General features: G+C 44.5%; 4 protein-coding genes across 4 annotated transcripts; 2 read left to right on the top strand and 2 right to left on the bottom strand.

Moving 5' to 3' along the window:
* Positions 1 to 507: 507 nt before the first annotated feature.
* gtf3ab (general transcription factor IIIA, b) lies at positions 508 to 2,534 on the bottom strand. Its single transcript, XM_071913788.1, has 9 exons — positions 2,421 to 2,534; positions 2,146 to 2,240; positions 1,941 to 2,037; positions 1,735 to 1,823; positions 1,570 to 1,643; positions 1,403 to 1,483; positions 998 to 1,230; positions 723 to 776; positions 508 to 642 (listed from the first exon to the last, which is right to left on the bottom strand). Exons 1-9 carry the CDS (start codon positions 2,532 to 2,534, stop codon positions 508 to 510), a joined length of 972 nt encoding a protein of 323 aa, XP_071769889.1.
* A 4,052-nt stretch (positions 2,535 to 6,586) lies between these two features.
* Positions 6,587 to 9,432, bottom strand: rpl21 (ribosomal protein L21). Its single transcript, XM_071913775.2, has 6 exons — positions 9,352 to 9,432; positions 8,658 to 8,736; positions 8,447 to 8,508; positions 7,713 to 7,825; positions 7,228 to 7,378; positions 6,587 to 6,710 (listed from the first exon to the last, which is right to left on the bottom strand). The coding sequence occupies exons 2-6, from the start codon at positions 8,722 to 8,724 to the stop codon at positions 6,621 to 6,623; spliced, it is 483 nt and encodes a 160-aa protein (XP_071769876.1). The 5' UTR covers positions 8,725 to 8,736; positions 9,352 to 9,432; the 3' UTR covers positions 6,587 to 6,620.
* Positions 9,433 to 10,354: 922 nt separating this feature from the next.
* Positions 10,355 to 15,929, top strand: usp12a (ubiquitin specific peptidase 12a). The gene is made up of 9 exons (XM_071913749.2): positions 10,355 to 10,471; positions 11,609 to 11,689; positions 11,787 to 12,000; positions 12,574 to 12,809; positions 13,259 to 13,335; positions 13,901 to 13,984; positions 14,098 to 14,295; positions 14,836 to 14,914; positions 15,044 to 15,929. Exons 1-9 carry the CDS (start codon positions 10,424 to 10,426, stop codon positions 15,143 to 15,145), a joined length of 1,119 nt encoding a protein of 372 aa, XP_071769850.1. The 5' UTR covers positions 10,355 to 10,423; the 3' UTR covers positions 15,146 to 15,929.
* A 2,068-nt stretch (positions 15,930 to 17,997) lies between these two features.
* Positions 17,998 to 19,026, top strand: gpr12 (G protein-coupled receptor 12). The gene has a single exon (XM_071913789.2). The coding sequence runs from the start codon at positions 18,001 to 18,003 to the stop codon at positions 19,024 to 19,026; it is 1,026 nt and encodes a 341-aa protein (XP_071769890.1). The 5' UTR covers positions 17,998 to 18,000.
* Positions 19,027 to 19,433: the final 407 nt, after the last annotated feature.

The following is a 19,433-nucleotide window of genomic DNA, read 5'->3' as shown; positions in this document are numbered from 1 at the left end:
GTCATCTAGGATAATTACCTATAATCACTTTAATCAAGATTTTTTATCTGCAACACTAACGTTGTATCCAGCTGAATAAGCCCCAGGCCTTATTAGAAACCTGCCGCACCCTGGGGGCTCAACTGCCCTTAGGCCTCATCACCATGACAACCAGCTGTCCAGTCAGCTGGAGTTTTATACATGTGTGTGAATGTGTGTTCTGTTTGTTTAATAAAGATTTCCTTCAAAGGATTAATGACTCTAATCCACCATGCAAGTGTACACACTGTTGAAGCTAGTTCAGCATGTTTGATATGAGCAGAGAGTTTATTAATATACTGTACTTCTAATTATGAGTCACCAGACCATTTGAAACAGGTTTAAAAGAAATTGCTAAGCATAGTGCTGTAGTAATGAGGCTTTATTTCATATTTGGATAAACAAAAAGTGCTCTGAAAAGAAACATATTGAATGGTTTGTTCCACCCTTAAATGAACATTAATAGAACCAGACATGTACAGTGCAGCCTCATGGGTTGGTATCCACCAACTTTGTTTTGCGCAGCTTTGCAGCAAGTTTGTGGGTCTCCGCTTGTGTAGATGCAGCTGCCGTTCTCAGTTGCTGTGCCTTACGCCAGGGGTGCTTCCTTTTGGGACGTAGTTTCTGGAAAGCCAACAGAACTTATACAAGCTTGGAAAAACATCTATCCTTGTGGAAAAAAGGGCTGGGAAAGGACAAATTACCTGCAGCTTTTTCTTTGCTGGGTCATGCACCACTCCATGTCGCCACAGACTCTCCTAATGAACAGTACATCGAACAAGCCAAGTCACCAACTAGTAGTACACTACATACAAAGTTACAGCCATCAAATCTTAAGAAAAGCTCAGGTAATGTTCATGTTGAGGATGCCAGTTCTGATTACAGGACCTCAGTTGGCCAAGCATTGATTAATCTGTGGGGATCCAGCTGTTCCAAGTTTATCCAAGCATCACATAATGACAATAGTGTGCAGGTTTACCTTCATGGCAAAGCTCTTTCCACAGCCAGCATAGGCACAGCTGAAGGGCTTCTTGCCCTCATGGTCACCCAGTACATGACTCTCCAAGTTGAAGCGCTGACTGAACTTTTTGTCACACCCTTCTTTGGGGCAACAGAACACCCTCTTCTCCCCAGAGTGGACATGTAGTGCATGATGGTGCAAGAACCAGGCATTGTTAAACAGCTTTTTGCACTCTCCACACTGCAACTTGACTGAGAACACAAAGTCACGCTTCCATTCAATGGCATGCACTGAAATACACCAAGTGGTATCTGCATAGTCAATTTTATGGGCTGCTATTGTGACTCAGTAGGTCTTGAGGAGTAGCAAGGCATGTAATACACCAAGACAGGAGACTAGCGCTTCACATCAGTGCATTCATACCTCTGTGAATCTTTCTGTGCTTCTGGTATTCTGTCCATGTCTTCCCCTGGAAGGGACAGCCTTCATCCTCGCAAGGGTAACCTGTAATAGGGGACCAGATACACTTGTTTTTACATCAATTAAAACAGAAAAACAAGGATTACAACATTCTGGTTAAAACCACCAACCTTCATGCACTCTCTCATGGTGCTTCAGTTTTCCACAAGTAGAGAATTCCCTTGTACAGCCATTGAAAGTACAGCTGTATCAAATGATACAAGTTCAGATTGGTGATCATGGGGTACATATAAGAATTCCAGTTGTCCATGTACCATTTGCATAGCCGTACTCACTGAAATGGCAGAAGCTGTGTGTGCTCACACTTATGGGCATTCAGTTGGTTCCTCTTGTTGAAGTCCTTTCCACAGCCCAGATGGTCACACTGAAAGACAGTAAAGCAAAATCCCAGTGATAGAGCAAGTCTGTCACTTTGAATTGTGTTTTTAAAAGCCTTTTCCATGTTATACAAAAACAAAGGGTCAGGGACAGACTTTCGTACCCGATATTGCTTCTCCTGGTGCTGGTGAACTCGAGCCATGTGGTTCTTCATGCTGGCATTTGTGACAAAGGCCTCAGAGCATCCGTCAGTCAGACACCTGCAGACCGCAGCAGGTAGGTGCAGGAGTTGAACAAAGGCAGCTTGAGAAACACCAAATAAGTTGTTTGAAGTTTCTTAGTGATCACAAAGGGATGCAGTGGCTTACCTGTGTGGTTTATCCCCACTGTGGCTTAGCTCATGTCTGGTGAGTTGATAGCGGGTGCAAAAGCTCTTGTCACAATTCTCACAGGAGAATGGTCTCTTGAGGTTGAGAAGCATTACACAGATAAACCCAACAATCATTGGACAACATTAATTGTTAAGCAAACACATAATGTCAGCTGTTTGACTGCTGTACTTTACATTCATCTTGTCAAGCAAGTATTTGCATCTCAGGCTTTGCATCGGTTTGGCTTACTATAGCAGATTAGAACCACTTACCAATCCTGTGTGTTTGCAAAGGTGAGCCTCTAGCTTCCATGACTTACTGAACGTGGCTTTACAATCAAAAAAAGAGCAAACATAGCTTTTCTGACTTGGCAACCTCTCCCCCATCTTTAATAACAGACGTTAGATGTGGTGTTGTGGCTACAGACCAAATCAGTCAAGGGGCAGGACGTTTACTGACCTACCACCAGCTACTCACCTGTGCATAATTTAACTTATTGGAATATACCAATTAGGGACAGAAGGGGGGTGTCCTAGCTCCATAAACAAAACTTAATTGACCAATACTGTAAAAAATAACTTAAACAAGAGATATTTGTTGACTTAAACTTTATTTTACTACAACATTTTTGAAAATGTGGCATCTTTTACACACTTATAAAGCCTCCCACTGCTTGATTGGTTCTTCTGTTCAGGGGATGAGCAGGTGGAGTAGGAAGACCACCAACACTCACCTGTGTAAGATTGTAGTACAGGTGATGAAACATTTAACAGCAGTTTTTACAGCAGTTTAGCTGTTAATAGTCATCCCATTTATACTGTACACAAACATTGTAAAGATCCATGACTTTTTCCTACACTTTGATTGATACAGGCTTTAAAAATGTCATCCAGGCTCCTTGCAGTGTGTCCCTATCTGCTGATCTACTGTGTGTGTGTGTGTGTGTGTATGTGTGTGTGTGTGCGTGTGCGAGAAAGAGAGGCGACTGTCTGTCTCCATTAATCACACACACACACGGAATTTATTGCTCTAATCTTAATCTTATCAACCCTCCAATATTGTTTTCTGATAGGTGTGATTTATTGTTGTCAGAAATTAGTCTTCAGTGAAATCCTTTGTAACCCACAAACCTCAACTAAGTCAACCTTTCTCTGACCTACAGGCCAATGAAAATGCTAAACTACGATTTAAATTGACAATCAAATCCAAAATACATTATCAAAACCCTCAAACTGCTCTCATAACAACTATGCTAAGGCTTTGGACATAAAAACAAAGACAGATTGAAGGGGTGACTCTTTATTAGCAAATGGGACGCTGACAATCCAATAACACTATCTACCTATCTAAACATTAGAGATTACCCTCTGCGCCCATGCCATGATCTCATGCGAAACCTTTGACTGACTTATGTGAATAAGGCCTATTGAGAAGCTGTAGGGCGTTACCTCAGTGCCCTCCCACGCTCCAGGTAAGCAGGCGCGGGTCAGTTGACACGGTTATCAGCCTCCTCCTCTCCCCATCCGGTCCCCCACTGCCAGGGACAGGATCAATACAGCTGGCTCTGTATATATGTGTATATATATGACCATGCCCCCCCCCCCAACCACCTACCTGATAACCACCAAGCCACACAGCCTATATCACCCCACCTATCACCCACAGAGATACAGTGTGAGCTCTGTTTGGCCTGGGATGGGATTTCCTTGTGCTTTTGTCAAACCTTCATGGCCTATCCCAAACACACACACACATCATGTGGACATTTGTGATCACACCCACACTTGCATCACACCCACAAATACTACTCTCTCGGCCACTGAATGTCTCTTGACTTTAAATGAGCTGCAGAGGAAAGGGTGTATCAGGATGAGGTGATGAGGGGGAATAAGGAAAAACGTTATCAGCTACTCGTATAATTCCGTGCCTGCCTATCACGCAATGCAACATTTCCACACAACTCCTCTTGCATCAGTGGTGCAAGCCTCTATGTCCATATCTAATTATCTACTGTTTGTGTGCGTGTGTGTGTGTGTGGTTAATATGTAACACACAGGGTCGATACAGCTGCTCTGGGCTGCTGGGTGAGCTGACAGACTCAATCTGTGTGTGTCAAACGTGTGTGATTAAGGAGTTCATAGTGCTGCACAGCTTTTATCCACAAGCCTCGTGCCCCTTCTGCCCTCCTCCCTCTCGCTTGCCTTCTCTCTCTCTCTCTCTCTGTTTACTTTTTGTTCCTTCAATCAGTAACTTCCATGAGTCAGCGCCACACATGACGGTCCACTCTATCTGTGAGAACACACACATACACACACAAAGGGCTTACTGTAGATGTATAGGCAGGCCAAAATTCATATTATGGTATTTGGAGTAACCTTCCAATAGTGTGTAACAGAGGTGTAAAGTCCTCTTATGATGATTAGATTAGATTTAGTATTACTATTTGATCTTTCATGGTAGTCATTCAACAACAGGTTCCATGTAAATGCATATTCTGAATCCAACTCCATTGATGCTGAATTGATGTATTCAAGATGTGTAACCATTGCTGAAAGCTGTGGGAATATACAAAAACGCACAGGCAACTTACTAACCAGCACCGCTTGCCTTATCTAAATACTACAAGCTAAATCCAGCCCTTGCCGATCAATAACAAGGGCTTTGGGTGCCACCCATTCATTGATTGATTGCATTTTATTTTGCTTTCTGTGTTTCCTGGTATTATCTATTTAGGTTGTTGGATACTTATTACTCTGTCCTGATAAGACCTGTGTCTAGATTCCCTGACCTTAGGCCTAGGGTTATGAGGGGGGAGCACAACCTCTGAATGTTTATCTCTGTGGGGGGCCACTGAGGTCCAATGGGGGATTTCCACATTCATTTTGCACCTTATCCTCTTTTTGAATATATACTTTGTATACTCAAATATCCCCTGTATCCCCTTTAGACAAAAAATGGCCCCTTTACGCAAAAGAATCCTTGGGCCATCTTTTCAGTTCTTAATCTCTTTTCAGAATATTCTACAATTTATACACCTATACATGAAAAATAATCCTCATTGAACACGGATTTTCTGTTAGCCTCTTCTCTCCTGATTTCTCTCTCTCACACACCCACTTCATCCTCCCAGCTGCTGCCACTATCTCTGTAAACTGGTCCTAATTGGTGTAAATATTGGGTAAAGTACTGAGGTGGGATGAGATAACCTATTTGTCACATAACCAGTCAGCCATTCAGCCTCCACTGATTAAATAGCACACATCATGGTAGGACAGGGGGTGTCCACACACACACTACTGCAGCAGCATAACAGAGACAGCAGCTATGACTGATCAATTATATTTTTCAGTCCAAAGGAAAACAGGTTACAACATACAGAATAACTATTACAGAAATACATAAGAATTTAGTCTATATATTCGCTGTAGAATTAAGGGCCAGTCTTTCTTTTTGCATCTTTATAAATCTACTCACTCATCCATATAACAAGAAAAGTTAATGGAAATGACATGCAAGGGCTTTTAACACATTACACCTGATGACACAAATGTAACTGCACTCTACCTCTTGACCAGGGAAATAGACTTTATCCTTGTGCACACTGCCCTCTATTGCCCACCATTTGGATATATCTGTTGAAGTCCATAGCTATTCAAGGAGTAACAGAATATACGAGAAGCCCTTGCTCATATTGAACTGTAAGTAGTCAGATCCACTGCTCAGTCCAAGACATTCTGTTGTACACCTATCTCCAACTGTTCTTTAATATTGTCAAGTCATATACACTACAATAAAGTTGCCATTGTCCTACAGCAGAATGCAACCTGCTGCTTATTCAGATCTTGGCCCATATCCTTGCGCACACTGCCATCTAGTGCACCAGCTGCAACACAGCATAAATCTATATTACCCAAATAACTTGGGGCCTACACTAATTAGATGGGACTGTGGTTACCTTGTCTACAACTTTGTTCTCAATTCACTAGCATGCCTAGATGCCAACTGGGGTTGTATCACTAAATGCCCGGAGTTCACAGTTAATTTTTAAATTGCCTTCTAAAAACAGATGCCATCTCAGCTGTCTTCAATAACTGTACATTGAGCAATTCTACTTTAGCTCAACCCATCTAATTGTGTGTGTACTTGACAGGGCAGATGCACTATGTACATGGTCAAGTGGTGATTGCTGGCAGAGCAATGGACAAGCCCGGTAGGATAAACCAGCTGTGTGTGCTAGACTTCAAAGGTATAAGGGGTATAATATGGTATGCTTGTGACATGTTTGCTGGTCACTCTCAGTTCGCCGGTGAAATAAAAATTGCATTTAATTTCATTGTTGCAATCATAGGAGGAGAATCATCACTGAGCGACAGCATACCATGTCAACTAAACATACAGGGCAAGTCAGTGTGTGAAAGAACAACGCAGGACAAGGAGCATGTGTACAAACATTTTTTATTTTGGTCAGCACTTTAGGCCATGAACTCATAGGGGATGGGCTCCAGCAGCTGGGGCACGTTGTTCTTGGTGGTGACAAAGTGGGCTTCACGGGGAGCAGCAGGCTGCGGAGAAGAGAAACAACATTTTCGAATTTCAGGAGATCAAAAAGTAGATGTGACTGAGCATTATTCACCACTGACGTTAAATCTGTGATAGGCGAGAAAAACCCAAACAAAACTAAAAGGCTGACCATTTCCGTATACCTGAATACAAGTAACGCAAATGTATCAAGATTTATCTGTGCTACTGTATTTGTTGCCGTTTGAGTTTCCAAACAGAAGTGTTACACTACCATTTATTCACAACACCAATTATAATATCAGGATTCCTACACATTTACCATTTAAAAATTGCAGACATTTGAGACCTTCACCAGTATTTATGTATGCTTATGGCAGCTGGGAAATATGACAGTCTACTAGGCATTATCACTCTATAGTTTAATATTATTCTTAAGGATTGTCTCAAAGACTTTCCACTGACCTTTTCAATTAACTCCCTAAGTTACAACTAAAATACTAATAATTTAATAACAGACAAAATTAAAAAGGAAACAAGGCATTTTGGGTCCGTTCATACCTGACGCTTCAGTTCCACCCAGGTGCCATGCTGCTTGGCCTCCAGCTTCTTCTTCTCGTTCTCCTGCACGCGCTGCAGGAAGCTGTCCCTGCTCTTTGAGTGCTTCACATGCTCAATACGCACGTTAATCCTCTTGGCCAGGATCTTGCCCCTGCAAGGGCAGAGAGCACAAATGAGCTCACATCCCATGAGCGAATCAAAACATCACACTGAAGAAACTGGTAAGTGGCTTTAACTCAAAATTCAGAGTTGTGTATTTATCATGAGTCTGAATATCTGTAGTTCTCTGCTGTCTCCTCATTGCAGCCCCAGTTCAAACAGCAGTAAGGCTGGGATGCTTAAGGATAAAATACTTTGCCCCACATGAATGACCACTGAGGACATAAACACAGTCCTGGTGGCAAAGTGAAGATGGGGTTATCATCAATCATTTCTAGATGAAGTCTAAATTAGGAGTGTATACATTAAGGATATTTTCTACTTACTTGACCTGCTTGTTGACGATGATACCCACAGCATGTTGGGTTACATTGTAAACACGTCCCGTCTTGCCGTGATAGCACTTATGAGGCATTCCTTTCTGAATGGTACCTGTGCCCTGGAGAGTCACATATTAAGATTTTAGATATTTAAACAACGAAAACATGCGGCAACAACAAAATGCATGGTGCCACTTCAAACTAATGTACCCAGGACACCAATTCATCAGTGCAAGGGTATTTGCTGCAAACCAAAACATGCAAAGTTTGTTCTCTTTTGTGTGGAAGAGAATGTTATGTTTAAGTTCATTGAAAGTTCAGGCAGTTTAAAGTTGTCTAGGTGATTGGCAAACATATTTACCTAGCAGAAAATGACTTTATGCCTTTCCCAAATCCTCACAGGACACTGGTTAATTTCCCATATATTACTCCAAGATCTTAAGATCTTAGTTGACATAATGAAATGTCAACTTTTAATTTGCACTTTTCACTACTACCTTTTTCTGAAAGTAGAACTGATAGAAAATATGTCAAATTTACCAGTGCACTGCAAGGATTCAGTAACCTTGCAGTGATGTTCTGAAAGGTGTGCATGTTTGCCTATGAGCACAGCAACAATTAACTGCCAGAATTTGCAATGGAGTTTGATGTGATGATCTTTCCGAGATACAGATAAAACACTACTGTACCCAATTCACTGCCATCTATTAAAAACATCTAAGACGCCCATTAAGTCTTACCTTGATGTCTACGATATCTCCCTTCTTGTAGATGCGCATGTAGGTGGACAGGGGAATCGGGCCTGTAAAATATTCAGCCAAGTTACTGATGCTGTATTGCATGTTGCACTGCTCGTCTTAAGAGTGTAAACCATTGACATTCCTCTACAACACAAAGACATGGACTGTGAGGCTGGTATTATAAAGTTACACATTTAAAATAAGGACTCACCATGTTTGCGGAACTGCCTGCTGAACATGTACCTCGTCCCCCTCCTCTTGCCTCTGGTGTTCGTCATGATGCCTGATTACTGTGGGAGAACAGACTGTAGTTATAGTGGGTATATTCCACAGATAGGGAGTAAATGAGATACTGCTACATAAGTGGAATAAGAGTTAATTCTGCCCTCTTAGCTGATCCAAGTGTACGGTAACAAATTATAAGTACATCCCAATCAATCCAGGGGTTTGTTTCAACGCAATAAGAGGGTACTAAACGGTGATAACACCGGCTGTGTCTTAGGAAAAACGTCAACGTCAACGTTAGCTAGTCGCGCGTTTCACCAAAACAATAGGCGGCACTGGATCTACAATTTTACAATGTCTAGCGAATAAAACGAACAAATATCGTGACAACTGCAACGCCGGGTTATAATAGAGCAGACTTGGGAGACTGTCAGAGTAAAATGCTGTTTCTACTAAGCCTTTCGTGGCCTATTGGAATAGCCTGATGGGCCCACATGGAGAGACACGCTGCTGCTCCTGTTCATTTATAACGGCTTTCTCTCTCTTTGGGACGCGATTTAAGGGCAGATTAACCAACTGAGATGTAAAGAATGATTTTGCGTGTTTTTATGTGTGGAATTGTGTACACAAACTACTCGAATAAATGTAAAAATTATCTATAAATACGGAGCATATCTTACCCCCGGTCACTACAAGATGGCGGGTACGGCGGAAAGAGAGATTGAAGGACCCGAAACTCCGCCTTGTAAAATATAATTCAGGCATGCCGTAATATTGCCTGAACCAAATGCATGCGGAACTGAAGGAATGGAAGCGGCCAGCAGACCCAGAGTCAGCGCATTCACAGATATTAATGTACTCCAACCATTAATTCTATATATAAACTGGTCCTTGATCAGATGTAGTCGTTGATATTTTGCGGTTTTCCCTGGTTTGTTTACCTCAGTTGACAATCTGAGCAAGAGGGCTACTCGTTTTCTAAAAAGAGACTGACTCATGTTTACAAGCTGAAACTTTATGACCCCGCTACTTCCTTTAGTGTCATTTTCTTAGGCACATTAGCCAGCTATGCTACAGTATGCAAATGAGGTTTTTCGCACTTAGTACAGTCGGCCTACATACCAAGGAGGTTCTATATTAACGAGTACTACCAAAGATAAACTGATTCTTGCACTACCATAGCAAAAAGCCTATCTATATAAATCGTTCACATCCTATTCCAGCCTATGGAAATCCTTGGCCACTGCACCAGAACACCGTACAACTAGCTAAAATGTATTACCTAAAATTACTCAACTATCAGGATAGCTAGATAATACATACAGCAGCAAATTCATGCAAGAAACTGTGTGTGAATATTTATTGCAAAAGTCAGACATCTCGATACTACGCACGCGCGAAACAAGTGCACAAGCTAAACTTTTTTTTATATATATATAATTTAAAAACCTGCCTAGGTCTCATAAGGTCATCGGTAGCTTACTAACTTAAGACTTGAAACATTACTCTGGCTAAATCAGATAAGCCTCCCGCAAAATGTCACTCTTCTTCTTGTTTATTTTTGCGGTAGACTGGATTTAAGCGAAGCCGGAAGTACGCAGGAGTTAAACCTCTCGCTTCGCCCGCATAGTTTCTTGAGATAGGACGAAGGACCTTCCATCGCGAGCTCAGCAGAACAGACCTGCCTGCTCTCACGAGGGAGCCCTGTCCTCGCCTACTCGCGGCGGTTGGGTGGAAGATGGCGCTAGCCGAATGGAAATCCTAATGACAGTCTCCAAATTTGCCTCTTTTTGTACCATGGTGAGTACATGGCATTCTCGTACGATTATTAATTAGGCCATAGGGTAACACGACAACCGTGGCTTTGTTACTATTTGTGTTCTGAGCCATGAAATGATCAAAAACATTCAACTCTGGTCTCTATGCTAGCCAAGCAATTTTCCGACCACAGCAGCCACCCACTATCTTCTCCGCTGGTTCCTTTGCTAACGTTAGTAGATGGATAGTTGAGTCCTGACTATTTCCACTTTAACTCATCTAATGTAACGAGTTGTCCGGGTATAATTTTTTAACGCTTCCTTGGTGCAGCATGATTTTGCACAGTGACAGTGCACCTGCTGCAGCTGTGACTCGCAGCTAACTAGCTAATGTTAGTCAAGCTAGCTAATCTTCCTGCTTGCCAACAGCTGGAACAAACAGCTGGATAGGTGATTTCAGATGAATAGTCAGTTAAGTTGAAATATATTTAGCCCAACCGTTCAAAAAAAAAAAAGCTAAATTGACGCGCTGGCCTTTGACAAGCTAACGTAATTAGCGCAGCGAATGGCGACATGGTTAGCTGCGCAGTTGGGGGCTCGGTCTAGGTCCAGGTCCATGTACAGCTGATTGCTTCCTATATATCGCATCAGTGGATATTAATTGATCTTGTGAAATCATACACGAATGATTATGCAATGCTTAAAACAACCAGTGATTACTGGGCTAATATTAAAACCGTCTGCACATGACAACATCCTGTCCTGACACATGTAATTTTCCCAGAGTGTCGTCATCCGTACAGATTTGTTGCATTTTTAAAGCCCGTTTGGATGGGTGTAAGCCTTGGCTAGGGACAGTTTCACGTTACATCTGCAGTAATTTTCAACCGTCAGTTAAATATAATTGGTGTACACTTTTTGTATTATTATTATTTGCCAAATGGGAAATTATTAATAGCATAAAATGGGATGCAAAAATGCTTAGTCTTTGAGCTTTTAACCACACAACAGTTATTTGATTTTATATGATCTCAGCAATAGATGACCTTGAGGGTGATTTGCTTACTGATTAAAGTACAGTGTTTGTGTGTTTTTACAGTTCTTATCAAAATAATAGCAGAGGTGTTTCCTATCCTGTATCAAGAAAATACTGAATTGTTTGGCTCCTGTGTATTTGCAGGGCGCCAATGCCTCTGCTCTGGAGAAAGAGATTGGCTCTGAGCAGTTTCCCGTCAATGAGCACTACTTTGGCCTGGTCAATGTAAGTAGATGATATACTCTGCTGGTTCTGCGTCACTGCTTTGTGTGTGTCTGCCTGACTCGTACTGAGTCTGTGTCTTATGTGCTACTTCTTTCAGTTCGGGAACACTTGCTACTGTAACTCGGTGCTGCAGGCTCTGTACTTCTGCCGACCTTTCCGAGAGAAGATCTTGGCGTACCGCAGTCAGCCACGGCGGAAGGAGAACCTGCTCACTTGCCTGGCCGACCTGTTCCACAGTATCGCCAACCAGAAGAGGAAGGTGGGCGTCATACCGCCCAAGAAGTTCATCACACGGCTACGCAAGGAGAATGGTGAGACAGGGAAGGGATGTACCCTTGATGAACCCTGGGAGGGTGGATGTGCTCTGCTTAGAATACACAGGAGAGAGAACAGTAGAAGTTAAAGGCAAAAGGCTCTAATTTACATCTGCATTTTAAGCATTGACTTGACGCTCTTATCCGTAGCAACTTAGAATGAGTGCAACTGTAGAATAAACTTAAATTCCTAGATCACTGAAATTACAAGCAAATAATACTAAGGAAAGCAAAGGTTATGTTTACAATATTCCTGTGACCAAAGAATGATAATGTAAGAGAGAACTGTAGGCAAAATAAGAGCTAAGGAAAGAGATAGACAGGATTTTTTTCCCTTGGAGTTCACCAGTGTGTGAAGGAGACAGGCATGGAGGTAAACTGTAATGGTAGCAGAGTAAAGTGTGTCAAATCATCACTTTATCAGCTGCTTCAAAACTCCTTGCCTCTTGTTGGCTGCTGACTCCTGCAGAGCTGCTAGACAAGATGCCCAGAAGTTCCTGAACGACTCGCTGAACACCTAAAATAACTGAATTTCAACTGTCGTTCTCCGTCTGTCATTTTCTACCTCAGAGCTGTTTGACAACTACATGCAGCAGGATGCCCACGAGTTCCTGAACTACCTGCTCAACACCATCGCTGATCTGCTGCAGGAGGAGAGAAAGCAGGACAAGACCAACGGCCGCCTGGCCAATGGCACGTTGGACTCCCAGAACAACAACAGCAACGCCACGCCCGCTCCCACCTGGGTCCACGAGATCTTCCAAGGCACGCTGACCAACGAGACACGCTGCCTCACCTGTGAAACGGTAAGATACCTCGCTGATGTCGGTGTATGAGTGGGACATTTCAGTGGCTTACACATCAAGCCAAACGCTGCAGCCGCTGATTTCACTGATTAGTACACCTTCGACCAGTGAGATTTCTGACACTGATTGCACTGGCCTATACTGTTTGCACCAGACTCTATGTGTGTGTGTGCACATGTGTTTTGGATAAAATTGAATAGAATAGGGTTTTTATTGCCATACACCCACAACCTTCATTGTGTATTGTTTAGAGTGCAGTGGCCTCCTTTTCAGTATTATTGAATAAATGTATTATCAGTTGTCCAACCATTTGAAATGCTTAGTTAACATTGTGAACACTATTAGTTTTCACTGTAAAACTACATCAGAATTGACCAGGTTGATGTATCTGGCTAGTTATTTGGGATTGTTTATGGTTAGCGTGGTTTGATGTTCACTTTTCTCTTCAGATAAGCAGCAAAGATGAGGACTTTCTGGACCTTTCAGTGGATGTAGAACAGAATACCTCCATCACACACTGCCTCAGGTATGGCAACACCACAGCATGTACAAATAGAGCAGCACCAGGCTTTGTACATGAAGAGTTTCATTCCAAAATGAGATATCCGCAATTTGAAAACTATGAAGACTACACAGACAAAATGTTTGCTGACGTGACAGTACCACTCGGTATTGAATCTTGTTGAGGTTATTAGTTATCTTGAGCACAAAACTTACAAAATACTATTTTAGAGCTTATAATCATCAGTTGTTGTTTTTGTTCCCAAAATGGATGTTATAGTGATTCAAAGAAGAGAGGATAGAGTGTTTCTACTGTTTGGTTTGGGCTTTCAATGATAATTGACTTCCAGTGAACTGTTCAAGCAGAAATTTTAAAAAGCCTTTATTGCATGGCTATTTAAGAAGAACCTAATAAAAAAACATGCTCCAACGTGTTTCAGCTATGCTGTGGCTTTCATCAGGGAGTAACACACCAAACTGCAGGAAGGGAATGGATAGTGTTTTGAAATCGAAACCTTGATTTGTAGACGAGGACTCCACAATGCATCTGGACTAATTTTATCTTCATGGCTCTTTCCTTGTCCATCCAGAGGTTTCAGTAACACAGAGACTCTGTGCAGCGAGTACAAATACTACTGTGAAGAATGTAGAAGTAAGCAGGAGGCACACAAAAGGTCAGTATACAGGTTAATTCTTTATGTGTACTGTTAGGATGGTGTGTGTGTTTAAGCATTTCTTTATGTGTCTGGGCATTTATGTTTGATCCACTGTTGTATTTGTGATGTAGGATGCGTGTAAAGAAGCTGCCAATGATCCTGGCACTGCACCTGAAGCGCTTCAAGTACATGGAGCAGCTGCAGCGCTACACCAAGCTGTCCTATCGAGTCGTCTTCCCGCTGGAGCTCCGCCTCTTCAACACCTCCGGAGACGCCACCAATCCTGAGAGGCTCTACGACCTGGTTGCTGTGGTGGTGCATTGTGGGAGGTGTGTGGGATGACGTGCTGCCTGAAAACCACCTCAAAACCCCCAGAATAGCCGACCTGTAAACAACACCCTAAAACCTGCTAAAAAGCAGTCCCACACCCTGGCTCAGTCCCTTAAAGATGTTCTTAAGCCCTTAACTTTGTTTGTAATTTTCTGCTCATGAGGATTGATCCAAGCACGCTGTCATTTTATACCATTTTATATGAGATTTATTCCTCCAGATAGCAACTTATCAAGAGGGACACCACAGTAGCTCAGTGGTTAGCACTGTTGCATCAGTTTTTCCCCTTGAGCTAAAGTCTTGGACCACTTCACACAACATGAGCCCGACCTGGCAATGTCAAAGATGTTTGAAAAAAAAAAGTGTCATGACTAACGGCCAGAGTCTGTTTAGTCTGTCCTAGACTTTAGGTGTCCTCCAATTTTTGCATCTAGTTTGCGGCAGCACACGTGTTTTACTTTCCATGCAGGTCAGGGTAATAAGATAGGATAGGCTAACTTTTACTTTCTAGAACTGACACAAATGTCTTTTATTTCCAGTGGTCCAAACAGGGGTCACTACATTGCCATCGTGAAGAGTCATGACTTCTGGCTGCTGTTTGACGATGATATTGTAGAGGTGAGTGACTCCTCAGTCTGATTTTTCTGAAGTTTGATTTATTCACAATAGCGTTGCATACCTCTTTAGGGATTCTGTTTTGTTTCGTTTTTTGTAACCCTGCTAAATTTAATCTTTCCCCTCCTGTAGAAAATTGATGCCCAGGCCATAGAAGAATTCTACGGTCTCACCTCTGAAATCTCCAAGAACTCTGAGTCGGGCTACATCCTCTTTTACCAGTCCAGAGACTGAAAGTGGAGCGGAGAAAAGCTCTGGTCCCTGTCTGGGGGGAGTCGTGGACCATAAACGCACCACAACGGCCCATGTGGTGTGACCCCTGCCTGCACAGCTGTAATTCATACCTGTGCTTTACGCGCACAGTTGCCGCAGCTCAGCCGTGGAACTTCCCCTCAGCACCAGCTGCCCCTCCTGGCCGCGTCCCTCCTGCCGACTCCCCTCCTCATTCTGGCTGGATGCTGCCGCCGCTGCTGCTGCAGGGACAATGAGTCGTGGCGATGATGAATGAAAATCGTGTCAAGATTGTTTTTAAAAGACGTTGAATGAGGGTTGTACAGAAGTTGGTTGGTTGTATGAGTGGCGTGCTGGTTTTTGCCTTGGGTGTGGGGTGAATGGGTATTTAATAATTCATATGATGTAATATTGGCCTGGTGTCTTCACCCCCGCTCACACTGTAATTCTGCAATGGGTTTTACTTGGAGCGGGTCATCTTTTGGAGTGTGGATAGAAAGAAGAGGAGGAGGAGGAGGAGAATGGGGGGTGTGAGTGTCCCAAGTATGGGACACACCAGGTTGTGTATTTCTACAGTGTACAGAATGGTATTTGTATAAATATTACAAGAAGATAATATTATCATTGGAAAATGTTAGACCTTAAGCAGATGTATTAACACTATGGTGCACTTTTGATACCGTTTTGTAGGTGTTGGCAAGTTTAACGTGAGGGTTTGCTTGAAAGGCCTGTTGTGAAGCGATCATTTTCTGTTTTAAAGAAAAATAAATAAAGCCAATAAGATTCAGGCTGGGTGTGCGTGCCTGTCTGTCTGTCTCTCTCCCACAGGTGCGCACTGATGACTCATATGAGCTCAACATCGCCCCTTAGCGGTGGTACCTGGTAGCCCTGCCTTCTACTGCAACAGGAGCTATTTTTAATCCATTCAGACCTAAAGGCATCAGGTACTCCATTAAACAGCCCACACACTACCGAGATAATGCTTGGTCAGCTTACTGCGGACAGATGTATGCGTGGTTGTAGCAGCTCACCCAGAATTTCCTTTTGAACTCATTTATTCTTTCTTGGAGGCGTTTTGAAAGCACTGCCACATGGATGGAGAGGTGAGGGAGAGAAGATGGAGGACGGGGGAGACAGAGAAAGTGGGGAGGGGAGGAGAGGGGAGGGGGTTGGTGACACAGATCATGGTTACTGTTAATAGCACAGACAGGACCAGAATAGCAGGGCGACACAGGAGGCTTGGAGGAAAGAAAGTCTCCGCGTCTTATTGGCATCTGAAACTGAACCCGGACAATCCAAAAGCGCATACTTACTGAAACTAACATCGGACTGCAGATAACGTGTCATATCTCATGCATTCTGCAGGTGACTCGAGTCAAAATGAACGTTATTGGCATGAATGGTTGAGGAACAAATCTTTCAAAATAAACATGTTTAATTTAAATAATGGTGCAGTAAACGATGTTTTGCAATGTTATGAACAGCTACAGTAATTTTACCTTCTCACAATGCATGTCAAAATACAGTATATAGGGTAAGATGGCCTATAGGTCAGTTCACACGCCAACACGCGCGTGCATCTGTCTGTGCCCTTGAGACGGCAGGGACCACTGAGCTGTTCAGCGGAGTTGTTCAGTCTCTCGGAGTCTGGCCCGTTTGGGACTCTCACCCCCCTCTCCCTCCTCCTCCCTCCTCTTCCGCCGCTGCTCTGCTCGCTGCTTCTTGCACAGCCGCAGTCCACGGCGATGCGCCGTTAACGGCAAAGCCGCTCCGCGCTCTTCTCCATTATCACCGCTTCAGAGAGGATCAGCATCCCCGGGCTGCATCTGGCCCCCGGCGCTGCACCTGCCGCCATCGTTATCTATAACATGGAAATACAAGGCTGCCCTTCCATCTAGACGGAAGTCTCACCTCAGAGAATCAAGGTAGGCTGGATGGCGGCGAAATGGGATTAATAAGCATCCTGGACATGCATGTAAAAATGCAGCCCATTGTTTTTGCAGGCTTTCGCTGACGTGGAACAACCGCTGTGTTTCTCTGATGCAAGGTGCAGACCATAGCAGCACCATATGGTCAGTGTAGATGTATGGCGGTTGAGACATAAAGGCTGTTTCCATGACGGGTGCGGTATCTTCTGCTATGAATGGAGAGCAGTAGGCTACTTAGTCTCTGACAGCACCAGGAAATATTGCCGGCACCGGTGGAAGGTTATTGATATCCGTTCTCAGCCAATCTGGCCTGAGGTTTGATGCAAAGCCTGGTTTGGTTTTCTATTATCTTCTTCCGTTGCCCATTGACCCTTGTCCATGTGTTAATGTAGTCATTTATTCGCATTTACCCCTTTACTGCAGCCTAACCTATAGGCCTCCGATATAATAAACATCATTCATCATTTCATTTACATAAGATCAGAAGGTCTGTGGAATTCCTAATGCTAATCTGCAACTACATTACCTGTTTATTGAGTGGAACAGCTAAAATTTACATTTCTATTGTTGCACAGCGGGTGTTTCATTTTTCTTCATTTAGGCCTAAAGAGAGAGAGAACCGGAGAGATACAGGCTCTTAAGTCTATTTGGTGTAGTTCAAGCGGTCTGCTTCTGGATGTTTTAAGCATACCATGGCAAAATTAAGGATTGTGTGATCCTGCATAATGTGCTTTTATAGACTCAGAATGTAACTTTGATCGGGCCTGTTTGTGTGAATTGAGGATAGAGTAAAGGATGTGTCATTTTCAACACAGGTGTCTGCAAGATAACACAAATGTGCGTTGTTGAAAACTGATAGCCTATATGTTGAAGACATCATCATAGTGTGTGTGTGTGTGTGTGTGTGTGTGTTTTCAGACGGGGGGCACAATGAGTGAGGAGCCGCCGGTCACCCCCAGCTGGCTGAGCCCTGACCCCACATGGGCCAGCGGAGGCGGGGGGCCGCTGGACAACAGCACGGGCCTGGGGACGTTCCCGCCGGAGGAGAGCCTCCCCCCCAGCCAGCTGCCTCTCCTGGTCAACCCCTGGGACATTGTGCTGTGCTCATCCGGGACTCTAATAGCCTGTGAGAACGCCCTGGTGGTGCTGGTGATCTGGCAGAACCCGGCCCTCAGAGCCCCCATGTTCCTGCTGATCGGCAGCCTGGCGCTGGCCGACCTGCTGGCCGGTCTGGGCCTGGTGCTTCACTTCACCTGTGCCTATCTGCTGCGCTCCGACTCGGCCCAGCTGCTAACCGTGGGCCTGGTGGTGGCCTCCTTCTCCGCCTCTGTCTTCAGCCTGCTGGCCATCACTATCGACCGCTACCTGTCGCTCTACTACGCCCTCACCTACAACTCGGAGCGAACGGCGGCCTTCACCTACACCATGCTGGTGCTGCTGTGGGGCCTCTCCTTGTGTCTGGGCCTGCTGCCCGTCACGGGGGTCAACTGCCTGGCTGAGGAGGCCACGTGCAGCGTGGTGCGACCGCTGACCAAGAACAACATCGCGGTGCTGTCCGTCTCCTTCTTGCTGCTCTTCGGCCTCATGCTGCAGCTCTACGTGCAGATCTGTAAGATCGTGATGCGCCACGCCCACCAGATCGCCCTGCAGCACCACTTCCTGGCTGCCACGCCTCACTACGTCACGACCAGGAAGGGCGTGTCTACGCTGGCCATCATCCTGGGTACCTTCGCTGCCTGCTGGATGCCGTTCACTGTCTACTCCCTCATCGCCGACTACACCTACCCTCCGCTCTACACCTACGCCACGCTGGTGCCTGCCACCTACAACTCCGTCATCAACCCGGTCATATACGCCTTCAGGAACCAGGAGATCCAGAAGGCGCTGTGGCTGGTGTGCTGCGGCTGCGTGCCGGCCAGCGTGGCACAGCGGGCACGGACCCCTAGTGACGTCTGACCCAGACCCAGGTGGGAAGAGAGAGGTGCCCTGGGCTGGCTCTGCTGCTCTGCTCCTGCCTGGATCCATCCAGCGTCAGAGCGAGCAGCAGCAGGGGAGATGAGGGGATGTGGCGGAGTCTTAACACGGCTCTGGGCAGAGGGCTGCAGATTCAGTTCCGACTGAAGATCTTACTGAGAGAGGCTATTTGGTTAGTCATCCATAGCCCGCCTGGATGTATGGCAGTCTGTTTTTTTGTTATGCTCAACATAGGGCAAGGTATCTCACTGTCTTCCCCAGTAAAGGCTGCCACCTCCCGGTCTCCATCCCGCCCCCTCCCGTTCAATCCGTGCCACGCCCTTCCCCTGTTCTGCGGAGAGCGCTGAATGCATCACGTGTTTAGGCAGCAGCTGTATATAGAATGTGAA

The sequence above is a fragment of the Centroberyx gerrardi genome, chromosome 22, assembly GCF_048128805.1.
Source record: "Centroberyx gerrardi isolate f3 chromosome 22, fCenGer3.hap1.cur.20231027, whole genome shotgun sequence".
In the NCBI taxonomy this organism is placed as follows: domain Eukaryota; kingdom Metazoa; phylum Chordata; class Actinopteri; order Beryciformes; family Berycidae; genus Centroberyx; species Centroberyx gerrardi.
Note: the sequence above shows the minus strand (reverse complement) of the source record. Positions and strands in the feature narration are given on the sequence as shown.